General features: G+C 50.0%; 2 protein-coding genes across 3 annotated transcripts in view; one reads left to right on the top strand and one right to left on the bottom strand.

The window, feature by feature from the left end:
* Positions 1-10,180, bottom strand: part of PPP1R16B (protein phosphatase 1 regulatory subunit 16B) — a 108,766-nt gene extending 98,586 nt beyond the window's left edge. Inside the window, exon 1 of one of the 2 annotated variants that reach the window (XM_070472625.1) lies at positions 10,092-10,180. The gene's annotated coding sequence lies outside the window, so the exon portion shown is untranslated. Of the gene's footprint in view, positions 1-9,614; positions 9,704-10,091 lie in introns of those variants that run through there. The other variant, XM_020909085.2, reaches the window with a different exon arrangement.
* Positions 8,269-13,476, top strand: LOC139036456 (proline-rich protein 2-like). Its single transcript, XM_070471823.1, has 3 exons — positions 8,269-8,433; positions 8,872-10,159; positions 10,463-13,476. Exons 1-2 carry the CDS (start codon positions 8,269-8,271, stop codon positions 9,886-9,888), a joined length of 1,182 nt encoding a protein of 393 aa, XP_070327924.1. The 3' UTR covers positions 9,889-10,159; positions 10,463-13,476.
* Positions 13,477-14,462: the final 986 nt, after the last annotated feature.

Raw genomic sequence — 14,462 nt, 5'->3', positions numbered from 1 at the left:
CCAGCAAGGGACTAGAAAACAAATTATGGTAAATTTTTATTATGGGAATATCATGTAGCTTTTAGGACTGAGGTATACCTATATGTGTCAACATGTGCTAAGATAAATTAGCTGAAAAGGGAAGTTTCGGGAAAGGGTTGTATAGATGTGTTAAAAAGAAAAGAGCGTAGGATATACATAAATGCATGTGGATTTGTACATGCCTAAGAAATTTATGGAAAAACATAAAACATTCAGTGATTTCTTCCGGGAAAAAAGAAATGAGTGGATGATCATTGGGAATATTTCCCTTTCCATTTTCCACATTTCTGTACTGCTTGAATTTTAATAATGAGTTTCTCTTTAATTTTATAATTAAAAAGCATAAAGTACAGCAATAAGAAAACAAAAGCTTGATTTCCTATGTTAAAAAAAAAGAAGAAAATAAATGAAATTCTGGAGAAACTCTTCCCTGTGTCTTTATTTTAATTTGGCTGCATCAGGTCTTAGCTATGCATGCAGGATATTTATTTTCAGCATTTGGGATCTAGTTCCCTGACCAGGGATTGAACCTGGGCCCCCTGCATCAGGTGGAGAAGGAAATGGCAACCCAGCATTCTTGCCTGGGAAATGCCATGGACAAAAGAGCCTGGTGGGCTACAGTCTATGGGGTCGCAAGAGTCGGACATGACTAAGCTACTAAACCACCACCCTGCATTGGGAGCACGGAGTCATAGCCACGGGACCACCAAGGACGTCCCCTTCTCTGTTTCTTTATAAGGCAGTAGCCAATGACTCCAAAGAGTTTGCTCTCTGCCCAATTCATGGGGGAGTAGGTGATGGCTACAGAGTTCCAGAAAGGAAGCTGGGGACAGAGAAAGTCACCGAGCAGAGCCAAGAGTCCTGAAGAAAGTAAGTGTGAGAATGTGTGCCTTTTACTTGCTCTTGGATGACAGGAAATAAAGCCTGTTCTGATTGAGACTCCAAAATGTTCTGGGAGCTAAGAAATTCTGAGAACTCACCAGGATGGCATGGACACGGGGGCCTGCAACCAGCGGCAAGAAGCAAAGGCTAGGAATGCCTCGGTAAGTAACAGACATAAGTAACCAGGGTGAACAAAACAACGGACCCGGCAACAAAGTGACACAGGGCTCCGCTCGCCTATCCCCTCTGAAGCTATGACGCCCAGAGGCTGACTTCACGGATACTAAGGTAATAATTATTGTTGGTATGTATCCAGTACACCCTATGTGCCAAACACAGGCTAAATAATCGTATCATCTCATACTATTATTATTCCTATTTTACACATGGGGAAACTGAGGCTCAGCGAAGTTAGCAAATAACTTCTCAAGGTTACAGTAAGTGGGAGAGGGAAGGATCCAACCCAGGTTTGACTCCAGAGCTAGCCAAAGTCACTGCCAGCCTTTCCTCCATCTGAGGGAGTACTCGAGAAAGGCACTCCCTCAGGGCAGGGACAGCTTACGAAGTGCAACCGCATTTTTGCCCAGAGTCACAGAGCATCATGATTTGGTGTGAGGACTTAGAAGCGAGACAGCCTGATTCGAATCCTAACTCCACCACTGCCTGGCTGTGTGACCTGGGGCGAATCACGGAAACTCTCTGTGCTCACTCGAATCAGGGTCATAGTAAGGCCACCTCTTAAGAGTTGCTAGGAGGCCTGAAAGTTAAACAGTGCTTGGCCCATAAGAACTAGATGTTAACCATTATTATTAACATTAAGAAAAAGGGACTTTCTGGGTGGTATAGTGGATAAGACTTCGCCTGACAATGCAGGGGACGCAGGTTCATTCCCTGGTCCAGGAAGATTCCACATACTGTGTGGCAACTAAGCCTGGGCACAGGAACTACTGAAGCCCACGCTCTAGAGCCCACGATCCACAAGAAAACCCACCGCAATGAGAAGCCCGTGCACTGCAATGAAGAGTAGCCTCCACTCGCCACAATTAGAGAAAGCCCAAGAGCAGCAAGGAAGACCCAGTGCAATCAAAAAATAAATAAATAAAGGGAAAAAAGAAAAAAGGTGCCCTTCCTCCCAGGCAGATGCAACCCCACAGGGTTACAAAGCTTGGCAAGTGAAGCAGGTTAGCTTTTGGCCCCTCCATCAGCCGGTGCCATCAGGCAGTCCACAACTCTACAACCCTGCACTCGGCCTCCTGAGCAGTGAACTTCCACATGCTGCCAGCTCTTCCTCTTGGCTTCCTTCCCCTCTGCCAACCTGGCTATGAATCTGGCTGGCACACTTTTGAAAAATACAGACTCCCAGGGCCCCACCGTGGCGGGTTCTGACTCAGGTCGGCTGGTCTAGGGCCCAGGGATCTGTGTGTATAACAAGCCCCAGGTGACCAGGGGACCCAAGACACTGTGTCCCCCCGACGCATGTTTCTGGAAGCACCAGAAGCCCCTCGCACCTGTTCTGGGTGTTTCCACAGCTCCCTGGGAGCAAGCAGACTTTCCTTCATGCTTGGTCCCAGGTCTGAGCAGACAGAGAAGGGCCACGGTAAGTCTGCTCTCCTGCAAGCCAGCCCACAGAGCAGATAGCTGTGCCAACAGGCATGACAGGCTGAATCTGCTTGAGTGGGTGACACCGGGAACCCCTCAACTGTAGACCTGGGGTTCCCCCAGACCCTTGCTCCCCAAAGTGCAGTTCACAGACCAGCAGCACATGACTCTCTCTGAGAGGTTATTCTAAATGCAGACGCCCAGGCCCCAGACTTAAGGAATCAGATTCTGCCTCTTACAGAAACCTGCAAGATTTTCAGCAAATCTGAGGCATATGCTTGAGACCCCTTCCTCCATCAGGATAAGTTCTAATCCATGTGCAGCTCTAACCTGTCCAAAAACCCTTTGGGGCCAGTCTTTTCCTTCAGACTCCCAGCGAGGCCCAGAAAAACAGCGTGGTCCTTTCAATGGCCCTGATGTAGCAGCCAGCCTAGGTCTCATGGTGAACCTTCGTTTTGATGAATTATTTATTTCAAAGTCCATGTGAAAATAAGCCTTCCCAATAAATTGGAGAAAAAAAAAAAAGACAACAATTCTGGCCTCTGTAATTTTGGGGCGTAAAACATTCCCATCTTTTGTACAGAGTTGTGACCCCTACTTCCCTAGCCAAAGCCATCCAAAGACATCAAATGCCCAAAGAAAACAAGCCATGTCTTCCTGTTGGCCAAGCTTCAAGTTATCAGGCAGATTTCACACTGGAGCCTGACCTCATTAATCCAAGGCCTATCACATTGCTGTAAATGTCAGTGGAAAAACAGCCATTCAGTGGTTTCCTTCATTCCACCAGAAAGGGAAAAAAACAGGAAGCTGACAGCAGCTGTACCCCAGCTTGGCAAATCCCAGGGGCCCAGCTGAGAGGGTGTCCTTGTGAGTACCTACCTTCCCCCGCCCCAGCCTGCCCATCCAGATAAAGGGAGGACCTGTGTCTTTGTGAGCAAAGTGCAGCCGTGATCATAGAACAATTCAGATAATTCGGGCCCCCAAGCGCCTCCTTGGCGGGCAGGCGGGAAGGAAAATAGCTTTGGTCTGAATTTCTTTGGCCTAAATGACCAACGATCATCATTCAAGTTCATCTGCATCTCTCTCCTGTTCATTCCAAATGTCCTACAAGCCAAACCTCCTGGACTCCAAGAGACGTAAGGCCTTCCAAGTCCTCATTCATCCCTTTAATGCTTATTGTCTCTTGTGTGCCCGCCATCATGCTGGGCAACTGGGGACACATGGCTGAATGAATCAGACACAGTCACTGACCTTAGGGGCCTCATGGCCAGTGTGAGCCTTCTCAAATCTGGCACTGTTGACATTTGGAGTTGGACAACTCCTTGTTGAGGGGGACTGCCCTGGGCGCAGCAGGGTATCTCGCCGCATCCCTGGCCTCAACCCACTAGATAACAGTAGCTCCCTGTCCCCTCTGCACTTTACCACTTGTGACAAGCAAAAATGTCTCCAGACATTGCCAAATGTCCCCTGGAGAGCCAAGCTACCTGCAGCCGAGAACCACTGACCTCGTGGGACAGACAGTAAAAGAATAATGACCACAAATAGCCATACAATCACAGTTATGTTAAGCACCATGGAGGAAAATTTTATGGATGTTACATCAATATATCTATGATGTTGAAGTCAATTTTATGTTGGATTATAAATCTTTATTTATCACAACCCTGAATTATACACACACATACATACATGCATCTATATTTCTGCATGAATAAACTGAAGTGCAAGGAAGTGAAAAAATTGGCCGAGGCCCAAAACCCAATGAAAGGCAAAAGCAGGATTTGAACCTTGGCCTTGAACTTTGCCTCCTGTGGAAAAGGAAATTCGAGCCTTTGTTTTGATGTCTTCTGTAAACAGGTAGGGTGTGTGGTCACGTGATGCTCTAACCCCGCCATCCTAAAAGACTCATTCCTTCCTGGGGTCACCGTGGAGCTCAGTCACCACCTGCTGCATCAATCAAGCTGCAAACTGCCTGCGTCAAGGCACGTTTGTGGGACAGTAGCGGGCCGAGGAAGGTCGCCTTGAATTCTGAATCATCCAAGAATAGCTCCCCATCACCAAGCGCCTGTACTCAGGAACTTCCCAAAAGTCAAGGCTAGGAGAGACTAGGGTAGTCGCCAGATACCCGGAGCACACCCCACTGTCACCCATCAACAAGGTGCCTGCAGTCTAGCATCCATGGGTGCATGGTGAAAGAAGCCAGACATTCTGCATGCAGCATTACCAAGAGCACGCATGAGGTGGTACACATAAGCACAGAGCAACTTCAGAGACCTCTAGACATGAGTTCTCACCATTTATAAACCCTTTAGCAAATCACCTCACCCTCTATGCCTCAGTTTTCCCTTCTGTACAGTGGGGATAAATACATCTACTTCAGGAAGTCTGTATGAGGATTCGATGGCAATACAAGCAAAGACCTTGGACAGTGACCAACATCCAGAAAAGCACTTAGTACCCTCTTATGGTCAATAAGGGAGCGAGATGGTGGTGCTTCCTCCACCCACACCCCCTTCCTCCAAATGAGAAACATCCCAGGGTGAGAGACACGGGTGCACAAGTAGCAAAAGCATCTCAGGAAGAAGAAGGGAACTTCTGTGCTTTCCGGACAGAAGGAAGAGGAAAGGACAGTGAACATATCAGCAAACGCGCACAGGCCAGCCATTCTTCCCTTGCAGAAGTAAATTCTAGACTGGATTCAGATGGCTCCATAAGTTGCAGGAGGCCTGCTTTGGGTGAACAAGCATTTAATCATTCGGGACCCCTTAGCAGAACACCCTCTTGCTCCCTGGCCTCGCCTCCTGCTCCTGCCTCCATCATGCCCTACGGTGATGGCCCTCCAGCTGTTAACACTGCCCACTGCTCTCTAAGACACCAAACACTTTTTAAGCCTCTACGTCTTTGCACAAGCTGTTCTCTCAGCTCAGGCTGCCCACTCCCCCCATCCCACCTTATTATCTGCCACCTGGAAAACTGTGTCTGAAGGGCTCAAATGCGCCCCGACAAGCAAAATTTGCCCACCTGCTATTGATCACTGCAGACTAATAATAATAGCAGCCAGGCTTTCCCTGGTGGCTCAGTGGTAAAGGGTCTGCCTGCCAATGCAGGGGACACAGGTTAAATCCCCAGTCCAGAAAGACCCCACATGCTACAGGGCAATAAAGCCCATGCACCACAACTCCTGAGTCTGCGCTCTAAAGCCCAGGAGCTGCAAATGCTGAGCCCAGGTGCTGCAACTACTGAAGCCCTTGTGCCCTAGACCCCGTGCTCTGCAACTAGAGTAGCCCCCAGAGGAAAAAAGTCCACAAAGCAACGAGGATCCAGCATAGCCAAATAAGTAAAAAAAAAAAGAAAAAAAACAGCAGCCAACACGTGCAAGCAGTGATTAATATCTAGAAGGCTCTGAACTGAGGTTTTTTACCCACGTGGTTCCCTTTTCTCCTCACATCACCACTCAGAGGTAACACATCTGTCCATCACCAGCTAGCTGTGAGGTGGCAGATTCAGGGATGAAGCCTGGGTTCGTTAGCTGAGGCCACCTGTTCATCCCTCCCTCTACTCTTCACTTCTCTTCTTGCCAGGGAAGCTGTGTTCTCACTATCGTTTTTTTGCCCGTAGATCGAGAAGCCTCTGAGAGCTGCCTTATTCATCTTGAAATCCCTCGCTAAGCACAATGGCTAAAAGGGAGTAAACATCTGTTGGATGAATCAACAGACCCTGCAAAATGGCAGCCAGAGGAGAAAGGCGAAATGACAGACTTCCTAGAGACTGGCTGATGCTGAACTTGGATTCCCAGAAAGCAACCCCCTCCCGCCCCCAGGCTTGAGGGGCTTTCCCTGTCCTGTTAGCTAGAGGCAGAGAGTTCTGACTTCCCCTGGACTGGGAGGGGGTGGCGAGGGGACCTAGGAGAGGCCAGTGCAAAGGAGGAAATGGTGGTGGTGATGATAATCGTTTCCTGCATTCCTGCACTCACCAGGTGCTGCACTAAGCACTTTCTATGCATCACGGGCTCAGAGAATCCTCACACCCCCACAGAGGAGGCATTACTATCACTCCCACCTTACAGATGAGAAAACCAGGAGTCAGAGAGAGCAAATAATTTACCCAGGTCACAGAGCTTCTAGGCAGAGAGCTGTCATTTGACCTAGACCTATCTGGCTCCCTTGCTCTTCCAACTTTGTGGCCTTCTGTAGGAGACAGGCTTGTCCTAGCCCTCCCGAAATTCCAGTGTCTCGGGACTTCCCAGGTGGTCTAGTGGTTAAGAATCTGCCTGCCAATGCAGGGGACGCGGTTCGATCCCTGGCACCTGGGACAATTCCACATCCTGCAGGGCAACAAAGCCTGTGTGCCACAACTACTGAAGCCCCCACACCTAGAGCCTGTGCTCTGCAACAAGAGAAGCCTCCACAATGAGAAGCCCGGGCACCACAATGAAGAGCAGCTCCCACTCGCCACAGCTAGAGAAAGCCTTCGTGAAGCAACGAACACTCAGCACAACCAAAAAAATAAAATCTCAATGTCTAGGATGAACCCAGGATAAAAAAAAGACCATCCCAGCCTCTGCTGGAAGAATACCACTTGGGACGCACTCTACACTGAGTGCTTCATGTCCCAGGTGCAGGTGGCATGGGGGTAGGGGTGATTGGATTGGCAGAGGGGTCAAAAGTTGGCAGAGGTTCCTGAAAGTCCAAACACAGCCCAGGAATCCAAGTACTGCCTTCCGTGACCCACAAAAAAACCAGGCTGGTTGCAGACTCCATTGATTACAGAACACTGACTCTGGGTATGGAGCAAGGTTTGAGAAGAACCTGGGACCCCAGTTTCCAAAGAGAACAAAGAAGTTCTGCAGAAGGTTACTGCCTTGGGGGAAAACCCACTTTCCTGCGTCAGCATCCTCTTAGCCCTATGGCTCCAGCTCCCGAACCGAACAGCTGGATTAGAATTTAACCTCCTCTCCTGTGTCAGTTACCAAAGAGAACAAAGTCTGCGTGTGCACTGGACCTTGCCTGCCATGTCCCTCCAAACCAGGGAGGATTGAGAGAGCACAGGGATTCGGGGAGCCCCAACCCAGAGCCTGGCAGACGAATGGCATAGTGGGAGGAGACCAAAAGATGGGGGAGGAAGGATCAAGTGGTCTTCCTGAAGAAGACATTTCAGAGGCTGGGACGAGCTGGGACCAGGAGAGGGGTCAGGAAGGTTCCAGGGAGAGGGACACTGCTGGAGACTCCAGTTCACAGGAAAGCACGAAGTTGAAGGTCCAAAGTGGCCTCGTTGACATCTTGCCTCCGACATCCTGGTGGCAGGTGGGAGATGAGGGGCTGGGGAAGGGAGTTGTGTGGGAAGGCCCGGGAGCAGGCTGGGAGCTCAAAGGACTCACCAGCGCCCACCAGCCGCCAGCAAGCTGCCTTTTGATGACAAAGCTGAGGGAGGAAGATGTGGAAACTCCCCGAGCGCCTGCAGAACCACCCACCAGGGCTGCACTTCTGCTCCTGCCTAAACGGAGACACGCCCCACTCCAAAGCTTTCTGAAAGGCCCGGGTATTAACCTCGGAGCATCCCGCCGCCAGGACCTCACACGGTCCTGCCCCCATCTTCCCACGGCCTGATTAGCTCCATCTCCTAGAGGCAACTGAGGCTCTCCGAGGCCAAGTGCCTTGCCCTCGGGAAGAAAGCGAGTCACTTGCTAAGCTAAGATGCTTATGACCAGCCTCGGAGGAGGCCTCCCAGACAGAGGGTTTTTCTCCGGTGCTTCGCCAGCCACAGGAAATGGCAGGGCCCTCAGGGAAGTACCCGCGCCAGCCCAGTAGGCTAACGGCAGTCGCCTTCCCAGGAGAGCCCGGCGGGCAAAGGCGCCTGGTACCCTGGGGCCCCGGGTCCTCCACAGAGGGCGATTCAGAGGCGGCACCTGGTGCCCAGGGCCGCCGAGAGCGGGTGGGCGCTTCTGACAGCGAGAACAGCGGCCCATTATGTGGAATTCAATCACATGCGCGCGCAAGGAGCTCGGCTTTCGGTTCTGAGAAGCTCTTAGGAAGCCGCGTCTCTCTCTCCCTGGGTTTCTGAGATGCCCGGGAGCTCCGAGTCTCGGGCTTTCCGCGCGGCCCTCCTGGGAGGGCCAGATTCAAAGCTCCAATTATCCGCGCGAGGCTGGGAACTGCATCATCAGCATCTCCCGCTAAGCCGGTCCGAACTGGAGGGGGGGGGGGGGGGGGGGGGGTTTGGGGGGGGGTGGAGTCGGCCGGCCTCAGGGAAGACGAATACCCCGCATCTCTAGCTGTCCACGCGGGACGGTCTGGGCAGCTCGGGTGACCTTGGGGAGACCCCTCTACGCGACCTCTCGGAGGAAGGCTGCATGGACTCAGTCCATCCTAGGCGCTCGGGGGCGCTCCTCCGGCTAGAGTCGATGCGCGGGACTCAGGAGGAGAGGCGCGCTCCAGGCGCGGGGGACCCAGCCGCGGGCGCACGGCGGCCCTTCGGGGAGGTAGGGAACCACGACGCTGGGGTCTCCCCCGGGGCCGCGGGGCGCTGTCAGTCGGATCCCGCGGGGGGCGGGTCTGCACGCGGGGGCGCCTGCCCTGGGGACCTTTCCCGCCCAGGCAGGGAGCGCTCCCGGCGCCCTGCCACTGCCTGCGGGGACCGAGCGCCGCCACGCGAGGGGGCGGCGCCCCCGTGCCAAACCCGGACTGTCTGGTGCCGGTTGGGGCTCCTTCTGCCCGGCATTGCGCCCCTTCGGCAGAAGGCTGCCTAAGAGCCCAGAATCAGCCAAGAAGCTCCCTGCCCGCCCCAAGATCCAGCTACGGAGACCCTAGCCAGCAACCTGCCAATGCGCCCCGTACCCTGGCCTCGTCTCTGGCGCGCAAGACCCGGGAGAACGCCCCCATCCCAGCCCAACTCCCCAGCCCTGCACGCCTGGTACCCGCCTTTCCAGTCTCCCTCCCGCCCCCCCACCTCCGCCACCCAGTTATCTCCTGCCGCCGGCCCTCAGCCAAAGCTCCACACACACACCCCCAGCCAGACCCTCAGAGGCTGGGTCCACCTCCCCGCCGCGATCCTCATCTCCCGCCCGGTCAAGCCGCAGAGAGCAGGGCAGCCGGCGGCGCCGCCGGGGAACTCACCCGCTCTCCAGAACCCTGCCCCGGGCGGCTCCCGGCCCTGGCTCGGTCCTTTCGTCCCCGAGCCGCAGCTGCTGGTGCGGCGACAGAAGCCAGCTCTGCACGGCCGCCGGCCTCCGCGCCGCCCCTCGGCTCCTCCCCCGAGGCGGGGCCTGAGCTCGCGGGAAGGGGGTGGGCACGCTCTGGACTCGACCTGGACGGCACCCGAGCTGCCGGCAAGGGTCTCCTATCACCCTCCACCACCACCTTTGAGCAGCTAGAAATTGAAGGCAGATGAGACGCGACCAGGGTTCAGAAGAGAGTTTTCCTTACGGTCTTCCTCCCACCCTCCAACATCACCGCTTTGGAAAGGGGGGAGCCCAGGACGGTATTCTTGCTCCCTTTTTATGGAAGGGCATCACGAAGCCCAGAGAGCTGCAGTAAACCACCCAAGGTCACACAGCGTTAAAACCAGTGCCGGCAGTTCACATCTCCTCCTACCTTGAAGCCTGAATCAGAAGGCTTCCTAGGACGTCAAGGAGCCCAGCCAGGCTTTGCCCTGGGGACAGGTCTGTGGGAGCCAGTCCCCCAAATGCGGGGTGGGAGAATGGGGGGCAGTGGCCGGCGACGTAGAACCGCATCATTTCCTCTCTCTGGGAGGGACCGAGGTGAAGCGGAGGAGGAAGGAAGCGGTTGTACCTCCACTGACGTCTGCCCCTGTTTGGGAGGCGCAGGATCTAGAAAGGGGCTGCCTTCCTGAGATATAACCCTTAAAATAGAAAGCAAAACACAGCCAGTGGCCCCTGTCATCTAACCCAATCCTTTTTCCTGGGCCGAAGGCCTCTGCACTCAGCACCATCTTTTCTCTACAGGACAATGTATTGAGAAGACCCTTCTCTCCACCCCACCCCCCAGGAAGAGGAGAGAAAGTTAACAAACAAAGGGGAAACAAATCCATCCCCAAACATTCTCTGGAATCCACACTCGCTGAACACTGGCTTTAGAACAATAGAGTTCTCTTCTGCACAAAGGGCCTTGTTTCCTGAGCTTTCCCAGCCTCCAGATTAGAGCCCGAGGCACCCCAGGGCCAGCCAGAGGGGCGCAGAGAAGGCTTAGGTTTGAGGAGTTCGGGGATGATAGTTCAGTTCCTAGCAGTCTTGTTCAAAGAACTCCTTTACTCGGTACTGTATAGCAACCTTCTTCGGAGGCTGACACTATAACCTGAGTTTAGTGATTTCCTGTTTGCTAAGAAAACCCCCCTAACCTTTGTTGGGGAAGCGAAAACCCCCGGATTGGGTTTATTCTCTGCCCCCAAACTCCCCAGTTTCTCTGAAAGCCAGCTCCCCAATTTGCCCCCTGGCTTCCTCTCAGTTCATTAATAATCCAGTTTTGAATGACACTGTTTCAGAGTAGAGCAATTAGAGAGCAGAACAGGTGGGGAAAACTTAGAGATGTTTGAAGTAACCCTCGGGGATCACTGTTCTCTGCAGAATGTTTCCGTTGATTTATCCTGAAGAGCTGTAGGCTGAGAGGGCGGGAGTCCATCTCTCTGAGGCCTGCATATAACTTGAAGCCTGCCTTCCTAAAATGGTGCCTTGAGTATGGGCCCCATGCTATGCTGTTCATTTACACCATTAAAAACATTTTGATGTTGAAGATAAGTATACTCAGAATCGGGTGGAAGACTCATACTTCCTGATTTCAAAACTTACCACAAGGCTACAATAATCAAGATTGCAATATGGTATAAGGGTAGATGGAGATCAACGGAATAAAACAGACTCCAGCTAAAAACCCTTACTTTTAGGACCAATTGCTTTTCAACGAGTGACAAGACAATTTAAAGAGTCATCTTTTCAACTAATGGTGCTGGATGACGGGGTTTCCATATGCAAAAGAAAAAACAAAAAATGAGGTTGGACCCCTACCTCACACCATATACAGAAATTACTCAAAACAGATAAGGCTGAATCATAAGAGCTAAAACTATGAAACTCTTAGAGGAAAACATAGACATGAGTCATGACCTTGGATTAAGAAGTCTTTCTTAGCTATGGCACCTAAAGCATAAGCAACAAAGGAAAAAACAGACAAGTTGGACTTCACTAAAATTAAAATGCTTTAGAGGACACCATCAAGAAAGTGAAAATATAACTGTAATGGGCTGAATTGTATTCCCCCCAAATTTACATGCTGAAGTCCTAATCTCTAGTATCTCACACTGTATTTGGAGATAAGGTCTTTAAAGAGGTGATTAAGTCAAACTAAGGCCCTTAGGGTGGGGCCCTGATCCAATATAGCTAGTGTCCTCAGAAGAAGAGACACCAAGGATACGTGCAGAGGGAAGGCCATGTGAGGGCCCAGGGAGAAGATGGTCATCTACGAGTCTAAGAGAGAGGCCACGGGAAAAAGCAGATCTGCAGACACCTTGATCTTGGACTTCTATCCTCCAGAACTGTGAGAAAGAAATTTCTGTTCTTTAAGCCACCCAATTTGTGACATTTTGATATGGCAGTCTTAGCAAACAAATACAATAACCCACAGAACCCACAGAATGAGAGGAAGTATTTGCAAAGCATGTATCTGATAAGGGGCTTGTATCTAGAATATATAAGGAACTCTTACAACCCAGTAATAGAAAGGCAAATAACAAAAAATGAACAAGGAGTGAGAACAGACATTTCTCCAATGAAGACGTACAAGTGGCCAACAAGCACATGAGAAAATGCTCAATATCATTAGCCATTAGGGAAATGCAATGCAAAACCCCAATGAGGGGACTTCCCTGGTAGTCCAGTGGATAAGGCTCTGCGCTCCCAAAACAGGGGCCGTAGGTTTGATTCCTGATCAGGAAACTAGATCCTGCATGCCGCAATTCAAGATCCCACTCAAGGTTCCACAGGTTGCAACTAAAGATACAGGCACAGCCCCCCAAAAAAACATCCCACAATGAGGGAATTCCCTGGCAATCCAGTGGTTAGGACTTGGTGCTTCTACTGCTGGGCCAGGTTCAATCGCTGTTCAGGGAACTAAGACACCACAAGCTACGAGGCCAAAAACAAATGAAAACACCACGATGAGATACACTTTCAAACTTACTAGGATGACTATAATCAAAAAGACAGGTAATAACGAATGTTGACAAAGATGTGGAGAAATTAGAAATTTTATGCATTGCCGGTGGGAGTGTAAAATGGTATAGCCCCTTTGAAAAACAGTCTGGCAGTTCCCTAAAATGTTAAACATAGAGTTACCGGATGACCCAGCAATCCCACTCCTAGGTATATACCCAAGAGAAGTAAAAACAAATGTCCACACAAACTTGTATATAAATGTTCATGGCAGCATTATTCATAATAGCCAAGAAGGGGAGATAACCCAAATCTCTATCAAATGATGAATGGATCTGGAAAACATAGTGTATCCATACAATGCAATGTAATTTGACAATCAAAAGATATGCAGTATGAATACATGCCACAACATGAACCTTGAAAATGTTATGCCGGGTGAAGGAAGCCCACAAGACCACGTATTGTATGATTCCGTTCCTATCAAATGTCTAGAATAGGCAGATCTATAAAGAAATTATAGATTAACAGAAAGTTAAATTATAAATTAACAGAAAGTTAATTCATAGTTGTCTAGAGTTGGGAAGGATATCTGGGGCAAATGGAGAGTAACCAATAATGGGCACTAGTTGTCTTTCTTTTTTTTAATGAAATATGATTGATGTAATAACCAGTTTCTTTTTGGTGTGTTGAAAAATGAACTAAAATTGACTGGGGCAATAGTTACATGACTATGACTATACCAAAGCCATTAAATTGTATACTTTAGATCAGGGGGTCCCCAACCTGTGGGATCTAATACCTGATGATCTGAAGTGGAGCTGATATAATAATACTAGAAATAAAGTACACAGTAAGTGTAATGTGCTTGAATCACCCCAAAACCATCCTCTACAACCTCAGTCCATGGAAAAATTGTCTTCCATGAGATCGATACCTGGTGCCAAAAAGGCTGGGGGCCACAGCTTTAAATGGAAGAGTTATATGGTATGTGGATTACATCTCAATAAAGTATCCCCCCCGCCACAAAGTCAAACTGTACTCTGGTCCTTGAAAGCAGCACTGACCATGTCTAAACCTCTCTCTTCTACCCCAGGCAAGAAAGTTCCTCCTTTTTAATTTTTTTGGCTATGCCGCACAGCTTGTGGGATCTTAGTTCCCCAACAGGAATCAAACCCACACCCTCAGCAATGAAATTGCAGAATCCAGTAACCACTGGACCAGCGAATTCCCGGGAAGGTCCTCCTTTTATTTTGAGGCCATCTATGGTCCGTCCATTAGACATTAGAATATAGTCTAAGGCCAGTGAACATTCTAATAGACTATGGAAAATGTTTGAGGGCCTGGAAATAAATGGGTTGGCTCCAACATATAAAATCTGAAATATTGGTGTTTAAAAATAGAGAATTAAATATCTACACAACTTTGGGTGAACCAGTCAACTGCAACTCAAGCCAACTCATACATATAAATTATACAGAATGTAGAATTAGGGTGAGTTATACAATTGCTGTGATGTAGGGCAACACCTCAGAAGAAGGAAGGCCTAGAGACTTCTGAGTCTACTAAAAAATGAGCTAATCCAGCCTCAAAGAGATTCACTTCATAAGTTACTTGATCCACTGGTTCTTAACACCAGCCAGTGAGCAGGTGCTGGGCTGGCTGTATTCATTCACTCAACAGATACTTAGTCCAAGGGAAAAGAGTATAGAGTTCCCTTAAAAAACTAAAAATAGAGTTACCATATGATCCAACAATCCCATTCCTAGGCATATATCCAGAAAAGATAAAAACTCTAATT

The sequence above is a fragment of the Odocoileus virginianus genome, chromosome 9, assembly GCF_023699985.2.
Source record: "Odocoileus virginianus isolate 20LAN1187 ecotype Illinois chromosome 9, Ovbor_1.2, whole genome shotgun sequence".
Taxonomy (NCBI): domain Eukaryota; kingdom Metazoa; phylum Chordata; class Mammalia; order Artiodactyla; family Cervidae; genus Odocoileus; species Odocoileus virginianus.
The sequence above is the reverse complement of the archived record's forward strand: the minus strand, read 5'-3'. Positions and strand labels throughout refer to the sequence as shown.